Source organism: Herpailurus yagouaroundi, unplaced genomic scaffold (genome assembly GCF_014898765.1).
Source record: "Herpailurus yagouaroundi ecotype Mexico unplaced genomic scaffold, PumYag 246, whole genome shotgun sequence".
Lineage (NCBI taxonomy): Eukaryota > Metazoa > Chordata > Mammalia > Carnivora > Felidae > Herpailurus > Herpailurus yagouaroundi.
The window spans coordinates 7,266,653-7,289,914 of NW_024412463.1; the positions used below are offsets into that span (position 1 = coordinate 7,266,653).

Sequence of the window (23,262 nt, forward strand, 5' to 3'; positions counted from 1 at the left end):
TTCTGCGCATGCGTCGTCGTCTCGCGAGAGGGGGGAAGGCTTTTTCTTTCTTCGCTGCCTTCCGGGCGGCACAGGAAGCGGCCCCGGGGCGCAGGCGCAGTGGCTCCGCGGTAATTGGGGCAGTTTCCTCCACCAGCGTGAGGGTGTTTCGGCCTTTGGGTTTTCTGTTCGCGCCACCTCGCCTTCGCCTCCTCCTCGCCCGAGTGGGCTCGCAGGCCCCCGAGTTCCTCCCGCTCCCCGCCACCTGCCCCCCCGCCGCGGCGCGACTCAGGTAGGCCCCGTGCCGCCTCCCTCGCTCCCCGCGGCCATGGCGCCTCCGAGGCCGGGTCCCCCGGCGGAGTGAGCCCCGCAGCGAGGTGCCGGGGCGCGAGCCGGCCGGTTAGCGGGCTTCGTTACCGGCCCCTGGGAGGGACGCCAGAGCTGGAAGGAGCCTCGGAGTCATCTCGGGTCTAACCCCCTCGTCCTTCTTGTGGGGAAACTGAGGCACTGGGAAGGGTCGCGGAGTTGATGGCAGCGTCTGTCGCCTCTGCCCTCCCCGGTTACAGGTCTGGCTTATCAGATGCATGCTACCTCCTCGGAGGAGCCTTCCCCGACCAGGGTAGAAGGGCATCCATCCCCTTTAGTCTTCTCCCGCTTTAACCTCTCTTCGTTGCACTGACCACTGTCTGAAACTGATCTGTCTCTTTGTTTCCGGCCTTCTCTGCCAAGTGTTTGCTGTACACACGGAGACACGCGTCCCCCAGGCAAGTATCTGTCCGGTCCCAGCCGCCGTGCCCAAGGCACTGTGCTGAGGGTCAGGCGTGTGCCAGGGAAGAATCCAGACAGCCCTCTGCCCTCCCGGAGCTGACCTTCTCTTGGGGAAGAGCCTGGTTGCAAACAGTGTCAGATCCTGACAGGTGCCGTCCAGAAAACAGGGTGATGTCGTCCGAGGTTGGAGATGTCAGATGAGGAAAACAGGGACGCCTCTGAGGAGGTGACCTTTTGGCAACAGACGGGTCTAGCGGCCTTCTACTGTAACCCTTTTAAAGCGGACCTTTTCGATGGGTTTGGGAAGTTGCCTACGGTTGTGTCAACATCACCACAGTCCAGTTTTAGAACGTTTCCATCGCCCCCCAAAAGTGCTCGGGAGACGGCTTTTGAATTGGGGGTCTGAAGATTCAGCCTGAGACGTCGGGAGGATGGGGGAGGGCGAGTCACCCCAGGCGGAAGGAACAGGTAGCAGCAGTGTTCCAAGGCCGGGTGGACCTTGCTGTGTCCACGCGCAGGAAGGGCGTCAGCAGAGCCAGCCTGGCTGGAACGCAGCGGGTGGCGCAGGCGGGGAGGTGCGGTTGAGTTGCACGCGGGTCCTCCGAGCTTGAGGGGTCCCAGCGTCCTGTGTGACACGCGGTCCACGTAGCCTGGTTGATGCTTGCATGACCCCTGCTCCTTCCCCGGGTTCCACGTGGCAGAAACGTTCTCTCCCAACTTGAGAGCTGCAGAGAGGGAAGGAACAGAGAATTTTCAGGTGCCGTGCGTGTGTGCACGCCACCTCCCTTGTTTTTCGTGATTCTGTGAAGTGGGCATTCGTGGCTCTGTTTTCGGGGATGAGAAAATCGAGGCTAAGTCACCTGCCCCAAGCCGTGTCGCCACTGGTTCCTGGACTCTGCCTGCAGAAGCCTTGTTACTCCTTTGTTCTCATGCAGTGAGCTGGCGTTGCCCGGGCACTGCTCACATTTAACGTCCTCTCACAGAGTTGTTCTCAGATGCCGACGGGATCATAGCCGTTGCTTTGACCGAGTCGCTGGGTGCCCACTTGCTTCATGAGGTCGGGAAGCCCAGATGCCTTTCCAGAATCCCTAGCGGTCTCCCCATTCTGTGTTGTCCCGGATGTAATACCAGACCTTTGGGTACTCGAGCAGACCCGATGGAGTACTGTTTAAAACTTCTCGTACGGAGAAGTTGCTGAACTTTGCCGGGACTGGTTGCTTGTCTTAGTGACTTCGTTCGGAGATGCCGACCTAAAGCAGCGTAGAAGTTAGTAAGAAGACAGGAAACTCCCACTGAGTGGTGACCTGAAGAGTGGGGCCTTTTGCTGGTTCACTGTTGTGTTCCTGGTGCCAAGGGCAGCGTCTCAAACTACGTAAAACGTGGGTGAATTTATTTTCTGGCTGGTGACTGAAAAGCACTCGGCCGTAGCGTCTTGGTTTACTAACGGTGGCAAACGTGTGAGGGAAACGGGGAAGCTGGCTGTGCGGTGTGTGGAAACTCTGTCTTGACAATTCCCTGTAAGTCAAAAACAGTCCTAGGGTAGAAAGTTCATCTTTAAAAAGTACCTGCTTGGGGCGCCTGGGTGGCGCAGTCGGTTAAGCGTCCGACTTCAGCCAGGTCACGATCTCGCGGTCTCACGGGATCTCGCGATCTCGTGGTCCGTGAGTTTGAGCCCCGCGTCGGGCTCTGGGCTGATGGCTCGGAGCCTGGAGCCTGTTTCCGATTCTGTGTCTCCCTCTCTCTCTGCCCCTCCCCCGTTCATGCTCTGTCTCTCTCTGTCCCAAAAATAAATAAACGTTAAAAAAAATTAAAAAAAAAAAAAAAAAAGTACCTGCTTATCACATGTTTAGATGTCTTGAGAAGAGAGAAACTCATTTAGAGTCTTCTTTTTCTTCTGTGGCTGAATTAGCTTTAAGTTAGCTCTCAGTGATCTTGATTCCTGAAGAAAGGACCCGTGCTTAACGTTTTCCGTTACTTTTCAGGGCCAAAATGAGTCTGTTCGGAACAACCTCGGGTTTCGGAACCAGTGGGACCAGCATGTTTGGCAGCACAAGCACAGATAACCACAACCCCATGAAGGTACCGCGGAAAGCTTCACGGCACTTGGAGGAAATCACTCGCCAGGGCCTCCCCGAGTGAGGGACACTGAAGTGGTGTGGGAGCCTCCTTTGGGGCGAAAGCTCTGAAACTCTGTCTAGCCCACTTTCTCCAACTCGGGAGCACGGCAGCTGTGTCCACTGCCCGAGTGTCCCGGGCACCCTAACTTTCCCCATCTCTTAAGTCACCGCGGTGCTTGTTAAAACTGTGGGTTCCCAGGGCCCAGCCCACGACTGTTGAGTTAGAATTTCCTTTGGGGTGGGGACAGGCGATGACTTTGGTCAAGCACTTCGAGGCCCCAGTGAACCAGTGGGCCGTCGCTTGGAAGATATCATGATGGGCATTTCATAGAGTGCTGGGTCTGGTCCCTCCCATCTATGCTGGTCCTTCCCATAGCTTCCCCTTTGGGATCAAAGTAAGAGAGGTCCAGTTCATTTAGTTCTTGAACACAAGGAAAGTCTACCCTGAGTGCTTAGTGAGAAAGAAAACAATTTTGAATGAAATTAATGATGCATACTTTGTAACGCTGGCTTTTTCCCCCCAGGATATTGAAGTAACATCGTCTCCTGATGATAGCATTGGTTGTCTATCTTTTAGCCCACCAACCTTGCCCGGGAACTTTCTTATTGCAGGATCGTGGGCTAATGATGTAAGTGCTCCTTACGTGCATGTTCTAGAAGTCCTCTCTCTTTGTATGGACAGGGTTAGCTTTCCTTTTGGCTCCGTTCTTTCCCAAGTGAATGAAGTGAATGAAGAAAGAAATCGGTTAGAGGGTGTGACCCTTCTGAGTGCACTGACGTCATTTGTTACCCTGATTTTTGTTAAGAAAGCGTGATCGTAGGCATCACTCAAAACTTCCTCCTCTGGGGGGGGCCTGGCCGACTCAGTCAGTGGAGCACATGTCTCTTGATCTCAGGGTTCTGAGCTCCAGCCCCGCGTTGGGTGTGGAGATTACTTTACATACGTACATATACATACGTACGTACATACATACGACCTTAAAAAAATTTCCTGCCTTAGTTCAGTAACTTGACGTGGATTCCCAGATCAAATGTAGTATCGTGGAGAATGACTGTTACCCGTGGTAGTATACATAAATTTCTTTTCTTATCCTGAAACGTTCTTAAGGCACACGTTAAACTTGTTTAACTTCGGGCAAAGCACAGATCGTGCGTAGGTGTTACGCTTAGCCTGTGGCGTACAAGAAGAAAGGCAAAAAAATCACAGTACACAGAAAGATAAAAACTCTGGTAGAAAAATAAGCAAAGGATGTGAAGAGGCACTTCACAGAGGGAGTGCAGGTGGCCCCTTGGTGTGGACTGGAGCCATCCGGCCACACTCCTGAGCAGATGAATTCAGACTTAGGTGATAGACTCCGTCACGTTACCGAAAATTGAAAGCAGAAAAGCATAACGGTTGGTCTCGGCAAAGATAAGCCGAAACCATACACGTACCACTGCTGAGTGTGTAGATTGCTACGGGGCTCCTGAAAGGTAATCGGCCATACCTGTGAGAAATCCTTAAGTTTGTACGTTGCATCTTAGTGATTCCACTGTGGGGCATGAGGAACGTCCCCAGGCTGTCTCTTGCAGACTCTCCAGCAGTCTCTTCGCCGTCGTGCCCGTCTTATGAAGCAGCTCGTGAGCTCAGGAGTAGAATAACTGGCCCAGGGCCCACATGTAAGGGAGGAGCGAGGCGGGGCTGCCGACCCGCGCAATATGGCCCAGGGTCTAGACTCCTGGCCACTCCCCGATACTGCCTCATTTTAAGAAGTCTCCTGCTAGTCCACTAATAATGGTATCCTGTGGTATGTTTGTATGCTGGATTGCCATTTTAAGGTTTTGGAAAAGATTTTTCGGCAGCAGGGAGGCAGTGGGGCGGCAGGGGGATGAAGAGAGGAGAACACCAAGGGGAGGAAGGTAGCCATGGCTGAGCAGGTTTGGTTTCTACATGTAGTTTCTGGAAAGACTTCAAATGAGTCACTAAAAAACGTCAGAAGAACGCGTAATGGCAACTAATGATGCAGGGAGAAAAGTGCTGACGAGAGTGAAGGTACTCTGTAATCTAGTTTGTTTTCTTTTTTTTTTTTTTTAATATATATTTTTGTAACGTTTTATTTTTATTTTTGAGACAGAGAGAGACAGAGCATGAATGGGGGAGGGGCAGAGAGAGAGGGAGACACAGAATCGGAAGCAGGCTCTGAGCCATCAGCCCAGAGCCTGACGCGGGGCTAGAACTCACGGACCGCGAGATAGTGACCTGAGCTGAAGTTGGATGCTTTAACCAACTGAGCCAGCCACCCAGGCACCCCTGTAATCTAGTTTCTTGAAGACAGCGTGTGCATAGAAAGACAGCACAGCAAACATTTTTTTTTTTTTAAATATTTATTTTGAGAGAGCACAAGCTGGGGCGGGGCAGAGAGAGAGAATCTCAAGCAGGCTCTGCACTGTCAGCACAGAGCCCGACTCCGGGCTTGATCCTGTGAACCATGAAATCGTGACCTGAGCCAAAATAGACAGTCAGATGCTTAACCGAGGAAGCTACCCAGGCGCCCCTCAATCGCTTTGTTGTTAAAGTTAATGAGGTTGATAGGAGACGTTTCTGTATGTGTAAGTTGCCCCTATTCCTTATCAGGTGTTTACTGCGTGCAGTGTGCCATGGCTTGCTGTTTGTGTTCATTTGTCGTATCGCTTCAGGTTCGCTGCTGGGAAGTTCAAGATAGCGGACAGACGATCCCAAAAGCCCAGCAGATGCATACGGGGCCGGTGTTAGATGTCTGCTGGAGTGATGTGAGTCTCATTCAAGTTTTCGTGTTTTCTGCAGCGTAAAATCGTGTGTAATCCAGAGTTTGTGTTTCAACTTTTATATAACCCAAACCACAAATAGCGGGTATCTGTACACATTGTTGGAAATTCTGAGTTTCTGAATGCGTTGATGTTCCTAAGGGGGTCCGTTAACGTTAGCTTTAGTTAATCTGAAAGCTTTTCTTGCATAAAAACTTCATTATTTTAGGGGTGCCTGGGTGGCTCAGTCGGTTGAGTGTCCGACTTCAGCTCGGTTCATGATCTCGCGGTCTGTGAGTTCGAGCCCCGCGTTGGGCTCTGTGCTGACAGCTCGGAGCCTGGAGCCCGGAGCCTGCTTCCAATTCTGTGTCTCCCTTTCTCTCTGCCCCTCCCCTGTTCTCACTGTGTCTGTCTATCTCTTTCAGAGGTAAATAAACATTTTAAAAAATTAAAAAAACAAAAAAACACAACTTCATTTTACTGACACGTTACCTTGGGCAAAGGATTAAATAATTTCTGGAAACCTTTTTTTACCTTTATGCCATAAATTTATGTTGTTTTAAAATTGGAAATTTAGTATCTCAGAAAATAAACGCTAGAGAAAAAAAATAATCTTTTTCTATTAACAGACATTTAAAGTCTTTTTTAGGGTTTTAGAATTCTGTTTTTCCTTCCGAATCTTGAACATCAGTCATATAAACAAATATGTCCAAGTTAATGTGGCTCTGAGCTTCTGCTGTGGATTGGGGAGAGTCTAAATGGAGAGATCTTTCACAAGGCCCACAGAGAAGGGAAGGTGGGTGTGGCGGGCCGCAGCTGTGGAGAGGCCGGTCCCCTGGGCAGAGGAGGGGCTGGGCCCTGACAGCTCAGCCTTTCTCTCCCGCCACCGCTGTGGCCCGGTTGGCTGAGCCCAGCGGAGGCAAGAGAACAGGGGCCTGACTGACGGGCAGACGGATGTACCCCCATGCGGGGGGAGGCTAGGCCTTCCGGCCCCTCCCGGGCCTTCTGTGTCATTTGTTCGGTCAGATCCATTAGGCATGATTTGCAGACGGTGAAACGGAACCTTTTTAGCGTGTAATTCTGTCAGTTTTCGAGGCTGCAGAGACTTGTGGTCGAAACACAGAACATCAGCCCCCAGGAGGCCGGCGGCCCCCCCCCGCCCTTGTGTGGGCACGTCCTCCTCCGATCCCAGCTCCTGGAAACCACTGGTGTGGTTTTGGTGCCCGTGCCGGGTCACGCAGACAGCCCCGCCCCGCGGTGCCCCTTCGCTCCGCGTGGCGCCTTTGAGCCCCGTGCAGGTGGTCGTGCCAACGGTTTGGCCCACTGCGTGGCCGGGTCATCGTTTGCTCACCCAGCCACCAGGAGAAGGACGTTCGGGTTGTTGCCCATTTTGGTCAGGAATCAGGCTGCTGTAAACACTTGGGTCCTGGAATTGCCACGAACAAAAGTTTTCATTTTTCCTGGGTAGATAATGGATTACTGGGTCGTATGGTGAGTATATGTTTAACTATGAGAAATTGCCAATTACTCCTGTTTTATGTGGTCGTTTTTAAATGACGTGATCTTACTTAGTTTCTAACTAAGAAAGGAGTCTGCTACTCATCAATATTTCGGGATGGTTCAGGAGCCAGAGGTGCTCCTGTTTTCATCATTAACTGTGATGGTTTTCTCTGAGCATTTTTGTCATCTGAAGGTGTTTTCTTGACATATCTGATTGGGTTAGTATGAGACTGATAATAGATCTGTGAAAACAATTTGAAAAGATGCATTTTTTACAGATACAACTTGTTTTTTTTTTAAGTTTGTTTTGAGAGAGAGAAAGAGAGAGAGTGAGCACACGTGCAGGGGAGGGGCAGAGAAGAACAGAATCCCAGGTAAGGGGGGGGTGGCACCTGAGTGGCTCAGTCGGTTGAGCGGCTCAGGTCGTGATCTAACAGTTTCATGAGTTTGAGCCTCATGAGTTCACGCCCCACATTGGTCTCTCTGCTGTTGGCCTGTCAGCTCAGAGCCCCCTTGGGATCCTCTGTCCCCCTCTCTGCCCCTCCCCTGCTCACGCACATGCTCTCTCTTTCTCTCCAAAAAAAACCCCGGAAACTCAGGCAGGCTGTGCGGTGTCTGCACAGAGCCTGACGTGGGGCTCGAACTCATGAACTGTGAGATCGTGACCTGAACTGAAATCAAGAGTCTGACACTAAACCCACTGAGCCACCCAGGGGCCCCACAACTTATTTTTAATTTGCACGTGGAAAAGTAATAACTTGAGTAAATTTAAAATACTTGATTTATTTTGCTTGTCTTTTTTTTCTGATTTGGTGATGGATCAGAATGTAAAGTTTCTTATAAAGTAGGGAAGAAGTAAAATGGACTGGTAGAGGATGTAGTGAGTGGCTTCGGGATATATAAAAACGAGAACAGCTTATTTCCTTTCTCCCGAGTTGTGCGTCATCTGCTGGAGGGATTGAGCACCGTAACGAAGGGTTCTGAGTTCTGAGAAGGTGTGCTGGTGCTGGGTAGTGGGGAACACAGAAAGCAACTGTAAATTTTGGGGAGGGTGCCGTGAAGGCTTCACTGAAGAGACAAGAGTTAGAGAAACGAACTGCACACAGGCCTCTAGTTTTTTGAGCGTTGTGTCATCCAGTCCAGGCCTAGGTTCAAATTTGGGCTCTACTCTTCAGTGTTTTCAGTTTGGCAGGTTACCTGATCTCTTCATCTGTTTCCTCGTTTGTAAAATGAAGGTGATCATAATTACGACAGGTCATATTTAATTCAGCAAATAACTATCAGGCTCCTCTAGTAAGCTAAAGCCCTGGGGATAGAGTGGAAAACAAAGTAGGCCAGGTAGGCAAATACCGTATTCATGGAATTTCTGGTCTCTTAGGACAGACCTGTAGAAACAAGTAAGAATTCCAGGTGGCAGAACTTGTGACAGCTAGACCACACGTACGTAAAGCGACGGGCATGGTGTTAGATGACAGGCTTGCCTGAGGGAACATAGTGAGTGGCCGAGTCTAGGCCCAGACCCAGACCTTCCTGGCTCCAGAGCCCATGTGCTTGACCGCCTCCCTCATAGGCCTACAGGAAGGGAAATGGGCCAGCGTGGGAAGAGCGTCCGGGAGAGGAAGCCACGTACGTAACGGCACGGAAGCACGAAAGAGCCAGAGCGACCGTGGAGGCATAAAAACCAAACTTGGCGAAGATGATTCTTTGCCCTCTGAGGACATTTTCGCTCCGTGGCCGTAGCAGCGTGGAGAGCAGCTGGGTGGAGAACACAGGGCCAGGAACACGAGTGCTGTCGTCTGCCCCGCCTTCGGGTAGATTAGCCTCGAGGTCGACGCGCCCACTGGGCCCTCGTGTGCCGCTGCCGTGTGGTGCTGGTCACGGCTGGTGGGACGGGCGTTGCCGGTGCGATGGAGAGGCCGGCGCATCCCTCGGTCTGGGGGTGGCCATCGCATGCGTCGGTGTCTTTCTGAGGGTTTACAGAGTGAGCCTTCCGAGGTCACCGACACAGGCAGGTTGTATCTTGTCTTTCAGTTGCAGAACTGGTGACTTTCTATGGGAAGAAACTTTTGCTGGGGAAGGATGGCAGTAAATCTTGGAGCTTTGGAACCAGAAATGACATAATCTGGGTCACTGGTCAGCAGACTGTGGCCCGTTGCCTATTTTTGGGAATAAAGTTTATTGGAACACAGCCACACTCCCTCATGTACATAGTGTGTATGGCTGCCTTCAAGTGTAACACTTCAGGAGTTGGAACGGAGACCTATAAAGACGAACATTCACTAAATAAATGGCCCTTTAAGAAAGAAATTTGTGGGGCGCCTGGGTGGCTCAGTCAGTTGGGCGTCCGACTTCAGCTCAGGTCATGATCTTGCAGTCTGTGAGTTCAAGCCCCGCGTCGGGCTCTGTGCTGACAGAGCCCGGAGCCCGTTTGGATTCTGCGTCTCCCTTGCTCTCCGCCCCTCTCCTGCTCTCACTGTGTGGCTCTCTCTCTCTCTCTCAAAAGTAAAATAGAAACATTAAAAAAAATTGTTTTTTAAAGAAAAAAATTTGCCAACCGCTGGTCTAGAACTTTCCATTTAGTACTTTTTAAAACTTATCTTGTGCTTCTTCGTATTTGACCTAATTTATGAGTTCTGTATTTGAATTTTTTTAAACGTTTGTTTATTTTTGAGAGAGAGAGGCACAGAGTGTGAGTTGGGGAAAGGTAGAGAGAGAGGGAGACACAGAATCTGAAGTGGGTTCCAGGCTCTGAGCTGTCAGCACAGAGCCCGACACCGGGTTCGAAGTCCCGAACCGTGAGATCCTGACCTGAGCCGAAGTCAGACACTTAACCGACTCGGCCACCCAGGCATCCCTGTATTTGAATATTTTTAAAATCACCACACCATGATTGCTAATTTTTTAAGCTGTTCTATAGTTTACATAGGACCAGTGATTTTTGCAAATTAGCGTAAGGGCACCTGGGTGGCTCAGTCAGTTAAACGTGCCAACTTCGGCTCAGGTCAGGATCTCACGGTTCGGGACTTCGAACCCCGTGTCAGGCTCTGTGCTGACAACTCAGAGCTTGGAACCCACTTTGGATTCTGTGTCTCCTTCTCTGTCTGCGCCCCGCCCCCCCCCCGACATGTGCTCACTCTCACTCTCTCATAAATAAATAAACATTAAAGAAATTTAAAGAATAAAAATTAGTGTAGTCTTAGGGTGTGCACTTCAGAATGTTATTGGATACATAGGTGAACAAATGTGTAATGATTATGGATATATACGTGTGTCTACATAGAGAGATACCGTAAATGTGTTTACCATTGGTGATTCTAGGTGAAGCGTTTACGGATCTTCATGGTTTTATTCCTGCAACTTTTGTGAGGGCTTGAAATTCATTTAAAAAAAAAAAACAGCTTAAAATTAATCAAAACAAGAAAAAATGTATAAACGTCCCCTGGTAATACACACAGATGGAGGATACCCAAAAACTACTCCCAGAGGGTAGTGAGTGGCCCAAAAGGAAGGAGCCAGGTCAGGGGTGGGAGACCTCATCTTCCCTGTATAACTTCAAGAGCTATTTGAATGGTTTTCATCCTGTTTATGTGGTATTTCTTAGAAAAATAAATCAGTAATAAAGAAATGAAGCTAAAACACGTTTTGGGTATGACAGCGTAGTTTATAATATACTAGCCCCCAGATAATTAGAAAAATAAAAATTGCAGGGGCACCTGGTGGCCCAGTCGGTTGAGCGTCCGACTTCGACTCAGGTCATGATCTCATGGTCCTTGAGCTTGAACCCCACGTCGGGCTCTGTGCTGATCGCTTAGCGCCTGGAGCCTGCTTCGGATTCTGTGTCTCCCTCTCTCTCTGCCCCTCCCCACTTGTGCTCTTTCTCTTTCCCTCTCTCTCTCAAAAATAAACATTTAAAAAATTTTTTAAAAATTGCAAAATGAAACCTGCCTCAATATGATCAACTTAATATACAGATAGAAATTTTATTTTTTTCCAATGACAAATTTTCTTCACTTTCTTTTAGGATGGGAGCAAAGTATTTACAGCATCATGTGATAAAACTGCCAAAATGTGGGACCTCAACAGTAATCAAGCAATACAGATTGCACAGGTAATAAACGCCGTCCACAAAAGGCTGGTGCCCGTGGGCCTCAACATTCACGTATCTGACATTCCGACACCCGTGTGCGGCTTGCCTTTTCCCAACTGTATTTGGATACTCGTTTGTTCGACAAGTATTTATTGAATGCCTGCTGTATCCCAGGCACTTTCCGTAGGGGTAGAGACACGGCAGCGAGTAAGAAGGACGCTTGCACGCGCCCGTGGAGCTGTTAGCCTGCTTGGGGACAGCAGGCACGCTCTTGTGGAAAGACTGCTAAGGCAGGAGTAACGGAGGCAAGAGGGCCAAGAACCAGAGGGTCTGACCTGTTTGAGAAGGGCCCCTTGACGTGGAAACGTTTTCAGAAAGGCATCGCATAGTCCGAGATCACAGGGCTGTGTGCCAGAAGCATCTCCTTGATTTCTTGATTCGTACCACCTTAGTATAAACAAAAGTGGTGGAGTCCCTACTTGTCATTGCTGAACACCTCCCTGGGAAGGGGCTTGCTTTTACTCTCACGTGCTCGCTAATTAGGGGGAAAATAAAACTAACATTTGTCAGGATGGTAAGTAGATATAAGTTCTCGGGGTAAATTGGATGTCACGGTCATTGGGAAGGGCTTGGATATCCTTTGGTGTTTGTCTGGTACGACCTTGATATTTAAGTTCATTCCTTGTCTTTGAGTTTCCAGAACTGAGGCCCGTTCGGCACATGGTTACATTTATCCTGATCTGCTCTGATTTTGTTTTGAAAGCACGACGCGCCTGTTAAGACCATCCATTGGATCAAAGCTCCAAACTACAGCTGTGTGATGACTGGCAGCTGGGATAAGACTTTGAAGGTATGATTATGCCATTGAGGGGACTGCATGGCCTGACCAGGATGGACATTTACTTCTCATGCTGTTTGCACTAAAGCTCTGAATGGTCAGTTACTGGCTTTTTGTTGTTTTTTCTTCCTTCTAGTTTTGGGATACACGATCATCAAATCCCATGATGGTTTTGCAACTCCCTGAAAGATGTTACTGCGCCGATGTGGTGAGGAATTTCTGACTTAATATGTATCCTCTTAAGAGAAATACAAAACTTGATGACATCTTGCAATTAGAGGATAATGTAAAAATCCCTCGAATTTTAATAATAAGTTCCCAGAGGATGTAGTTCAGACCTCCTGTCGTCTTGAATCAGGAGATTTTTGTGCTGGATTTGTTCCAAAATTACTGAATCCTGCTGCCGGGGTTTTTTTTTTGCCACTTGTGTTTTGAACATACGCAGGAAGCCACGTGCCATCAGTCTATAACATTTTTTGGTTGCTGTAGAAAAACTGGCAACAACTTTGTGGTGTGGCACCGGATCTTTGGGGACCGTGAGTGGAAGAGAAACCGAAGAACTTTCTCTGTCCGTCTGGTTATAAGTCTTAAAGTTTTGTGCGAACTACCAGTAATCGCACTTTTAGGAATTTATTGTGAGAAAAACGACGCAGATGGGTTTTGTTTTGTGTAACACGACGAAACCTTGGATGTGACCTAATGGGCCAACAGGACCAGGGAGATTAAACGAACCTGGTGCTGTGTTTGTTTGAGGGAATATTGCACAGTCACCAGTAGCGTTCTCGGAACACACACCTCGAGAGAAGGATCCGGATTATGCAGGAACATACATACATGCCTATGTGTGCGTAATGCTCAAAGAAACACCGGAGTAAACACACTGATAGTGACAACAGCTGTCATCTGAAGGGATGGTGTAGGTGACTTTGATTTCTCCTCTCTTCCTCGGTGTACTTTTCAAATGATTGTATTTTATAGTTTTAAAAAACGAGCCTTTTAAAAACGGACGTTCTACTTGCAGATACGGTTTCTACAGATTTTCATGAAACATGTTGATACCAGTGGTCTTTTTTAAATTAAAAAAAACTCAGACTTATTTTTGTGACTCTGAAAGAATTTCGATCTAATAGTTTTGTGTAAAAAAACCACAGTCCTTCATTTTAAGCACGCCGCTGCCTCCTCCATTCCCTAGATCTACCCTATGGCCGTGGTGGCGACTGCAGAGAGGGGACTGATCGTCTACCAGTTAGAGAATCAGCCCTCCGAATTCAGGAGGATAGAATCCCCGCTGAAACATCAGGTGAGTCACGTGACCAGGACGCACATACTTACGAGCCTGTGTCACACTTCACTGCGCACGATTGGGATACAATTGTGCTTCCAAACACCTGTAAGCATTTTCTTTTTTTTTTTTAAAGTTTGTTTATTTAAAGTTCTTAAGGTTTATTTCTTTGGGCAGAAAGTGAGCGTGAGCAGGGGAGGGGCAGAGAGAGGGAGAGAGAGAATCCCAAGCAGGAGCTGTCAACACAGACCCCGATGCAGGGCTTGAACTCCCAGATCATGAGCTCATGACCTGAGCCGAGATGAAGAGTCGGATGCCTAACCAACTGAGCCACGCAGGCGCCCCGGCAAGTAGTTTCAAAGGGGGTGAAGTTGAGGATTTAAGCAAGTATTTAGTGAGTAACTGCTGTCCATCCCTGGACAAGCCAGACTTCTCTGTCCTCTCCAGACATGCCCCGGACAGCTGGATGCTGCGGAATCAGATCGCATACCCCCACGGACTGGTTCCATCGTGGGCATCGCTCCCAGCCTCCGCTGTGCCTTCATCCCGCCCAGTTACCGGGTTTTTCTCGTCAGCTCACCTGCCACAGACTCTTAGATTTTCTTCACTTGAAACTCCTAGGCCCTCCCTCCCCTACCTTTGTCTCCGCACATCCGTTCGGCTCCTGCTCAGAGAGCATACGGACCAGCGGTGGGGAGCTTCTCTTCCTCCCGCTGAACCTAGAAGTCTACCTGCGCCTGCACCTTGCCCCCGCTTTCTCCCGCCAGTCAGGGGACGTGTGCCCCTTGGGAAGGCCCATCGTGTGGAGGGGGTCTGTGGAACCTCGTGCTGGTGGTCCCCATCTCCTCCGGGGCGGGGGTTGTCTGGACTCCCGCCCCCTCCTGATGTCACAACCGGCCCTGACATGTGCCCTAGTCTTCTTCACCCGAGGAAACACTCTTGGCCCACATCCTTTGGTCCCACCCGGACCCCTTTTTCCTCTGCAGTTAAGCATCTTTCTTGGTTTCCTTACCTCCCACTCACTTCTCACCCGACTCCCTTGAGACTTCTGCCTCCATGACTCCTCTGAAACAGCTTTTGGCTGGCCACCGAGGGCTTCCTCGTCAGTGATTCCGGTGGACGCTGACCAGCCATCCTCTTCTGTCAGCCCGGCAGCATTCACCACTGTCCCTACATGTTCTCAAATGCCTTGTCCCTGTTCTCTGCGACGCCAGCCTCTTACCACCTGCCTCGCAGTTGCTGCTTCGTCTTCCTCACTGCTGCTTGCTGCGTGTCGGGTTCCCCGGGTGTCTGCCCTTGGCCGCGCTGCCTCCTCTCCTGAAGCAGGACCTCCTCTCCCGTCCCTGCTGTCATTTTGGTAAACCTTGTGGGCTGGGGACTCAGACCCCCCACAGACCTCGCCTCCGGGATGCCTGCAGGACACCCCCAGTCTGACAGCTCCTTGACGTGTCTCCCGACGTCTCTGCCCAACAGTATCCGTCACCAAACCCGGGACGACTTTCTGCAGATCTTTATTTGGGTGTTACCTCTCCTCAGGCTTCTCCCTGGCCGTTTTCCCCCAAACTGCGTGTGTGCATGTGTGTATATACCTTAGAGATAAACGCGTGATGTGTTTCATGTGTTTCGTTTTGTGTTGCCCACTAGAAAGTAAACTCAGTAAGAGCAGAGATTTCTCTTTGTTGCTCTCTTTGTTGCTGCTTCGTTCCCAGCTACAGCCCGGTCTGGTGGGTGGAAGGCTTCTGTAGATGTTTGCTGAGCAAAACAACGATCTTCACCTGCTCCCGCCCCCCACCCCCCCCAGCGTGTTCCTCCCCAGGTGCTCTGCATCTCATGAGAGCCACCTGCTGTTGTCAATACTGCGAATCGGAAAGGCATCCTTGATCTGCTCCCCCTCCTTTCCGCCTGTCCCCCTGATCCCCAGGTTCACTTCTGCAGGTGTTTTAGAATCTGTTCATTTTGTTCCTTCCCTCCCACCACATCTAATCCAAACCTCCTCGAATGACTGTAAGAGGTTCTGTCTGTGCCCTCCTTCGATCCGCTCTCCACGCGTGGGTTGGGGGGGCTCTTTCTTCTAGTGGCACGTCTGACTTTGCCACACCTCTGCCGAAAAGCCAGCAGTGACTTCTCATTTCCCTTTGGATAAATCCCAGATTCCCTGACAAAACCTAGTCTGATCTGACTTTACTTCCTGCTTCTAGGCACCCTGGCCTTTCATTTGTTGAGGCACGCCATCAGCCTTTGCATAGGGCTGCTGTGTGGTTGTGTTCTTGTAGATGGTGCCCCCTGGAGGTGTGCAGTTCCTGGGCTCTGCGCTGAGCATGGGAGGCACAGCTTGACGAGCCATGGTTCCTGCTGACCTCTAAGAACTTACAGATTTTGTCTCTTTATATTAATTTTTTTTCTACTCGCAGAAGTAATGGGCTTTCTGTTCAAAACAAGGCAAACGGTACAGAAATAGAACTAGCGTGTGCTTTTCTGTTTACTTAGGAAATTTGTGCGCTCTAATAAGTGTTACAACAACAGCAACTGCTCTTTACCATCATTCTTCTATGGCTTCGTCCCAGGCTCTGATGCTGCTCTCATGCCTCCCCAACCCCTCTAGGAAGATGAAATGTCCAGTTTGGGGCGGGTGGTTGGTTCTCGGGGGCAGGCCAGGTTGTCACATCTAGAAGGAGGAAGTGACGGAGTGCCTGATTGGCTCAGGCGGTTAAGCGTCCGACTCTTGATGTCGGTGCAGGTCACGATCTCACCGTCGGTGAGATAGAACCCCGCGTCAGACTCTGTGTTGACGGCGCGGAGCCTGCTTGGGATTCTCTCTCTCTCTGTCTCTCTCTCTCTCTCTCTCTCTCTGTCTCCCCCCCTCCTCCCCGCCACCCCCACTCGCCGGCATGCTCTTCTCTCAAGGTAGATGAAAGCATAGAAGGAGGCACGAAGACCCAGGCCCTGGTCCTCTGCCGCGGGGGCTGGGTCCCGGGCTCTTTGGTGGGGTCTTCTATAGAGTCCAGGAGACCCTCCTTTGGGTCCCCAGACCCAGCGTTAGATGGGGTGCGGTGTGTTGCTTCTGCATAGTGTGGTCACAGTTAGAAAGCGCTGGTCGCGTCCCCTGTCCCGCTTGGCCCTGGTTTCCCCTGTGGTTGCCGGGCAGACGCCGATTCCCTCTTCTGCCTGGGGAAGCGGATTCAGAAGCATTGGGTGAGTCGCCGCAGGGAGCCCACCTGGTGGTGGGCCGTGGGTCAGAGACACGAGTGCGCCCCCCGCCCCACGATGGGGCGGCACCGGGGTAGGATGTGGTGGGGCTCCGAGGGTCACACGAACCGCGGGAGTGATAGGCCTTTGTGGCGCCAGAGGCCGAGCGGCACCGGACGGAAGCGCGCCGTCTGCGGTTTATCCACAAAGTCACGTGGCCGAGTACAAGTGGTTTCCCAAAAGGTGGACAGTGATGTTTACTGGAGGACGAGCAGTCACTTCTGTGTCATATTTGTGTAATATGTTTCTGGTTCTTCTGAAACCCAAAAACGGTGAAAATCACTTATTTTCACTTAGTTACGAAATCTTGTCTTTTACATTGTGATAACGTTCTCTTTTTCTGTCTCCACAAACGGTAGCATCGATGCGTGGCTATTTTCAAAGATAAACAGAACAAGCCGACTGGTTTCGCTCTGGGAAGTATCGAGGGGAGGGTTGCTATTCACTACATCAACCCCCCAAATCCGTAAGTGGGCTCAATTCGCTTGTGAATTTTCACCGGAGACTCTTTCAGAAAGGAAAACTCAGTTGGGCCTTTGCTTTTCAGTGCCAAAGACAACTTCACCTTCAAATGTCACCGCTCGAACGGAACCAATACCTCAGCTCCTCAGGACATCTACGCGGTATGTTTTTAGAAACTTTAACCTTGAGAACCTGTCTAGAAACTAGACTTGGAGGTGGGTGGCTGAGTCATTAGGGGTCACAGGCAGAGATAGATGACTTCTGCTGTAGGGCCCGGGTTTCTGTTTTTATGACACACACTGTCTTTGCTCTCCGCCTGCTGCTTCGGGTGCAAGCTTCGGGCTCTCGCTTTGGGCTCTCGGGGCCATCCACCTCCTTTCGGGTGCTGGTAGGCAATTGATTCGCTTAGCTAAAACTCAGAAATTGCTGTTTGCTGAGAAAGAAAAAGGCATTCCTGTGGGGTCCTCTCCGCAGTGTCAGTAGCCGCATACGTGTTGATTTTTGCTGACTTGTGTCCCTAACAAGAGGCGTGACTCAGTTCTGGGCTGGCCGTTGATTCTGGAAGCATGGCTAGTTTCTTCCGTGATCAGCGGGCAGCCGGCTCTCACAAAGTGACAGTCTGTACGTTTTGTTTCGTACGTGCAGCAGGAAGCACGTCCTGGTAGAGACGTGCTTTCTCCTCCGTCGTCCACTTCTCACTGTGCGTGTCAATCCCTTCAGGTAAACGGGATCGCATTCCATCCTGTTCACGGCACCCTTGCCACTGTGGGATCCGATGGCAGATTCAGCTTTTGGGACAAAGATGCCAGAACGAAGCTAAAAACTTCGGAACAGTTAGATCAGCCCATATCGGCCTGCTGCTTCAATCACAATGGGAACATATTTGCCTATGCTTCCAGCTACGACTGGTCAAAGGTGAGGATTCCCAGTCCTGCCCTGGGCTCTCTCGGGTGACAGCGCCAGGCTGGAGGCGGAAGGCCCGGGCTCGAGCTGTGACTCTTCTCTGGACTCGCTGGTGACCTTGGCAGGTCACCGTCACGTCACCTCCAAGGGAAATGGCAGGCCTTCCTCGCCAGGTGTGCAGACCCCATGAAGTCATACCCGCAGAGCCTTTCCCTGGGACCCTGCCCCTGGGCAGGGTCTGGTCATCGTGAGCCCAGAAGCAGAGGGGAGCTGGAAGCCGCACGTCCTTCAGTGGTGGCTGGGGCGGTGGCCAGAGAGGAAGTGGCCATGCAGGGGGCAGGGGCCGCAGGGCCAGGTCACCGAGCTTTGGCTGGAGGCGTGGCTTTTTTGTGTGTTATCTGGGGAGGGGGTTTAGGGGCTGACTGGATCGTGGCTGCGTTTCTGAGGCGTCCCGGCGTAGTGGCGAGGGGACCTGACTCGGGTGCTTGAGTTCCGGGCCGCTGGCTGACGTCTGCTGTCTCCCGGCCAGCCCACGGGCTTGCTTCTCAGCTGCTGGCTCTCCTGGATTGTTCGGCCCTTGTCTCTCTCGTCCCCTCCCCCAGCAGCCTTTCCACCGTGTCTTCCCTCCCATCGGCACACGTGTCTGTCTTCTGGCCCGCCTCCTTCTGCCCTCCTGCCACCGCAGACAGGCACGGGACTCCCTTGAGCCACTCCATCCTCTTCTCCTCCCAGCGCCTTCTCTCCCTCCCCGCCAGCTCCTTTGTCCTCCAGCCGGGGCCCGTGCCGGCGCTCGCGGAGGAGCCGCGTTTCCCTTGACCGATAGACCCGTCGGAAGAGGTTAACGCCTGCAGCTTCTGTTGTTTTGGCCGCCTCCGGGATGCTGCCCCTCCTGGTCCGCTCTCAGCCTGACTGGTTCTGCTCGGGGTTCTCCACCGTGAACCAGTGACCCTTCGGTTTCTGACTTGACTCCTGAGCTCTTCCGGTATCATGGTCCCGACAGGATGTGTGTACCTGGTGCCCTAGGGTACCTTCACTTTGGGAGAACAGTCCTGCTGACTCCCACCCACGCATCCTTTATCCTCCAGGCCTGCTGCCTCTCCTGTGTCCAACCTCTGTGTCAGTCACCATCCGCTCTCTTGGGGCAGAGGTCTCGGTCTCAGCTTCGATTCTCTCTTTTTCTCAGAAGAGCCGGAAGTCACTGTCTCTGGCCGCTCTGCCTGTGGCCGCCCTGCCTGCTCAGCACGTTGTTATTTTTTCTTGTAATTTTTAATTTTTTTTTTAAGCTTAATTTATTTTGAGGGGGGAGAGCACGAGCAGGGTAGGGGCAGAGAAAGAGGGGGAGAGAGAATCCCGAGCAGGCACTGCACTGTCAGCACGGAGCCCGACGCAGGGCTTGATCCCACAAACCATGAGATCGTGACCCGAGCTGAAATCGAGAGTCGGACACTTAACCGACGGAGTCACCCAGGCGCCCTTCAGCACGTTATTTTCGATGCCTGCCCCGGCCTCTACAGATGTGCCCCCTGTGGCTGAGCGTTTGCTGATGCGGGCCGTGCAGCCGCCCTTCGGTTCTCGTCAGGCAGCTGTACTGACGTGTCCCTGCAATGCAGTCGTCGTCGTGCGGAGTGATCAGTTTCAGCATCCGTATATATGCCCGTGAAGCCTTCACCGCAGTCGAGAGCGTGCTTTTATCACCCCCAGAAGTTTCCGTGTGCATTGCTGGAATCCTTCCCCCCACACACAGCCGGTGATCTGCTTTCTGTCTTTATAGATGAGTTTGCAGTTTCTAGAGCTTTATGTAAAAGGAGTCCTACAGGGGCCCCTGTGTGGCTCAGTCCGTTAAGCGTCCGACTTCAGCTCAGGTCAGGATCTCATGGTCTGTGGGTTCGAGTCCCACGTCGGGCTCTGTGCTGACAGCTGGGAGCCTGGAGCCTGCTTCGGATTTGACGTCTTCCTGTCTGCCCCTCCCCCACTCACACAGTCTCTTATCTCGAAAGTAAATAAACAGTTAAAAAAAAAAAAAAAAGTCCTACACCACACGCTTTTTTTTGCCTGGCATCTTTCACTCAGTGTGATGATTGTGGAATTCACGCATGGCGTGGAGCGTATCCCTGGTCCATCCTTTTCACCGTGTAGCAGCCCCTGGCACGACTGTGCCCCGCGTGTCTGTCCATCCACCCTGGGAGCCACACGCTCAGTTTTGCAAAGTGTGCACTTCCGGTTCTGCCTGATTTGGTGTTGGAGCCAGGTGGTGGCCTGAGGCCTCGATTTCTCCGCGGGGCTCCGTGTGTCTCGGGCTTGGAAACATTGGTAGTGGAAGGAAGTGAGAAAGTTCATTGCCGTGAAAGCCGCTCAGGATGAGTTTGTCCGAACAGGTTGCGCCAGCTCGTGGCGCCCGCTGCTTAATCCTCGTTCTCGTTTGGAAGGAGTTGCTTTGGGAATTTCACCCTGTTCTGGTCTAAGGATCGTTGTCTCTGGGATGCGACCGTGATCACTTACGATTAATACTCTCAGCTTGCTGCCCGAGTGTACCTGACTGGAAGAGCTGCACCTTGCGTGTTACGATGAGAACGTATGGTCACCACTGAGCAAAGCTTCTAGACCCACCTCGGCACATCTGCCCAGGGATGAGCAAAAACCTGTCGTCACGGGGGAGGCAGAGGGCAGTCAGTGTCCCTTCCCACCTCCCTGTTCCCACGCTTCTGGTCCCTGGAGTGCTGCCTTTCTGCCTTGCCCCGCCCCCATCATCTCCCTGAAACAGGTCTGTCACGTTTCTCTCTCTCTTTTTTTTTGTTTTTGGTTTATTTTTGAGAGAGAGCAAGCAAGCAGGGGAGGGGCAGAGAGAGAGGGAGACAGAATCCCAGGCAGGCTCCACGCTGTCAGTACAGAGCCCGATGTGGGGCTCGAACTCACGAACCGTGAGATCACGACCTGAGCCAAAACCAAGATTCCGACGCTTAACCGACCGAGCCACCCGGGAGCCACCCCGTATCACTCTTAATGCCACTTAGGACTTTGGTGGCTGCTGTTCCTTTTCCCTGTGGGATAATGTTTAAAGCCCCCCTGTCTGCCCTTCCCAGCCCTTCAGAGTCCAGCCTGGTCCAGATTTTCCTGGCTCTCCCAGAGTCATACCGATCTCCTTCCACCTCAGCACGGGCACGAGCAGACGCACTGACGGCCGTGCGTGCCTCCGCTTCTCTGTGGGTCTGTGTGGGGAGGCTTGTCCCGGACCCTGCCCTCGTGCCCGGGAAGCCTCAGAGCAGACGTCCGCTCTGCTTCAAGGCCTCAAGTCCAGGCCAGTGCTCCCCCGACCTCCTGGGAGGCTCTGCTCCTCCCGTGGGCGGCCCTCCGGGCCTTGAAGTGGGGGTGGGCTGAAGAGTCTCCGTGCCGAAAATCCATAAAAGATGGTCCGCCCGAGGGGGACACCGAAGACGGACTTCCTCCACGCCCTTAACCTTTCCTCCGAAACCGGTTTCTGCTTAACGTTTGTTTGCCTTTTCTTTCTCGCCAGAAACCTGTTTTGTTCCCCTAGAGAGATTCTGTTTGATGCACGAAGCACAGGACCTGGTGTGTGCCGAGTGCCCACAAAATGGCTAACTTTTGCTTTTTCATAATAAGCTTGTTGTGTCTTTTTCCCTTTAGGGACATGAATTTTATAATCCCCAAAAGAAAAATTACATCTTCCTGCGTAACGCAGCCGAAGAACTAAAACCCAGGAATAAGAAGTAGCGGCCGGAGACTTCTGGGCCGTCGGGGTCGTTCTCTCTCACTCTGCCTCGTCTTTGTACGAATTTGGGTCCCAGTTTTTGGTAGGTTGTCAGCCATGGATGTGGATTTCAACCCCTGGAGAAAACTATCATTGTTCAGCAGTCGGGAGCCCAGCCGGCCACGGCGACTGCCTGTCACAGGTCTGTGCTGTGGCCCTGAGGGGACTGAAGTCATTAGAGAAGTCAGCTTCCTGTGGGCGACTGCCAGGCATTTTTCAGCGCTTCGTTCAGCCACGTCTGTATTAGAGAACATTGGGGAACATTCTACGGACGCTGTACTGTATTTTGTAATAAAATATTTTGAAGATTGCCTCCTAAGCTCCCTTTGTCTCTCTCTCCCCTGGCCTGCCCCCTAAGCTCTCACATGGTTGTCCTGCCCAGCATGATCATGGGTTTTGATTTGTGATGTGAGACGCCGTTGGGGGAGCAGCAGTCTTGCTGAGGAGGGCGGGAATCCTGAGCCGTGCACGGGGGTCCGGCCGCTGCTTCTCCAAGCACCGGCTTCTTTCGTTCCGTCTTCCACGTCCCCGGTGTCGTTTGGCTCTGTGGGCGGACGTCCTGGTGGCTGGGACGGGGCCTGTTCCGCGTGCAGACCCAAGCGGGTGATGTTTGTGTGGCCCTCAAGTTAGGAGCGAGCCCCCTGCATGAGACGTGCGCTGAACTCCCGCCCAGTAACTGTTTTCAGGCGTGGCTTTTTAATTTTTATTTTATTTATTTCTCGTACTTGAAAATTCTTGGTTGGTAAGTATCAAATGAAATTCAACTTCGACATTTGACCTTTGAGTCTGTTGTTGTGTTCCTACCCTGCGATCCCAGATGCATCTTACGCTTTACTGTCTGGGACTGGGATGTAAACTGGCTTGCTGAGTTTGGAAATCTGGCTTTCATGATATTGTAAGACTTGTTTGCCTACTCGTAAAAAGCAACGAAAATAAAGTTTTCTACTGAAAGAGATCGCCTGCACTCAGTGGTTTGAATTCTTTGGTAGTCAGATCCCAAGCAAATTCAGGCCCTTTAACTCTTCAGCTCTCTTTGCATTGGAAGATGCGTTTCTTGAGGGAGAAAGGCAGGTGCACGGGGGAAAAAGTCTGAATCTTCAAGTTAATCGTTTCCACCTCCCTTCTCTCCCTGCTGCATGAATCAGCCGTGCGGCTTTATGATCTGTGCCTGTGGGGGGACACAGCAAGTAGCCCGCTCTGCCGAGTCCAGCTCGGTTATCTCGGTGGCTGACCCTCACGGCAGGTGGACGAGATTTATCAGTGTTCGTTTACCCGGAGTTTCTTCATTCTCTGTATGTCCGTGACTGGCGATGCTTGAAAAGGACCTCGAAACGGCCCGAGTCGTGAGCTTCGAAGAGCGTTCTTTTCCAAGACTGGGCATTGTCATGTGACCAAGGGGCTAGGTAGTTTTAGTCACTGGCCAACTTAAAACGTGGTTATCAAGGTCCATTTACCGAAATTACTGTGGGGTGGCGGAACCAGGAGTGAGGGGGGCTCCCTGGCGCCCGCAGAGATGTGAACCCTGGCAGACGGGGCCAGGGCCCAGACCCT

General features: G+C 51.6%; 1 protein-coding gene across 4 annotated transcripts; it reads left to right on the top strand.

The window, feature by feature from the left end:
• The first annotated feature begins 79 nt into the window (after positions 1–79).
• Positions 80–22,666, top strand: RAE1 (ribonucleic acid export 1). Of its 4 annotated transcripts, none has more exons than XM_040459697.1 (13): positions 157–271; positions 624–743; positions 2,730–2,826; positions 3,389–3,493; positions 5,541–5,633; positions 11,149–11,235; positions 11,978–12,064; positions 12,189–12,260; positions 13,245–13,352; positions 16,940–17,046; positions 17,128–17,203; positions 17,763–17,957; positions 21,588–22,666. In XM_040459697.1, exons 3-13 carry the CDS (start codon positions 2,737–2,739, stop codon positions 21,672–21,674), a joined length of 1,107 nt encoding a protein of 368 aa, XP_040315631.1. In that variant the 5' UTR covers positions 157–271; positions 624–743; positions 2,730–2,736; the 3' UTR covers positions 21,675–22,666. The 4 variants fall into 4 exon arrangements, with proteins under 4 accessions (XP_040315628.1, XP_040315631.1, XP_040315629.1 ...); XM_040459695.1 differs by having other exon boundaries at positions 162–271; positions 709–743; XM_040459696.1 differs by lacking the exon at positions 157–271 and adding an exon at positions 406–545 and having other exon boundaries at positions 709–743.
• The last annotated feature ends 596 nt before the right edge of the window (positions 22,667–23,262 follow it).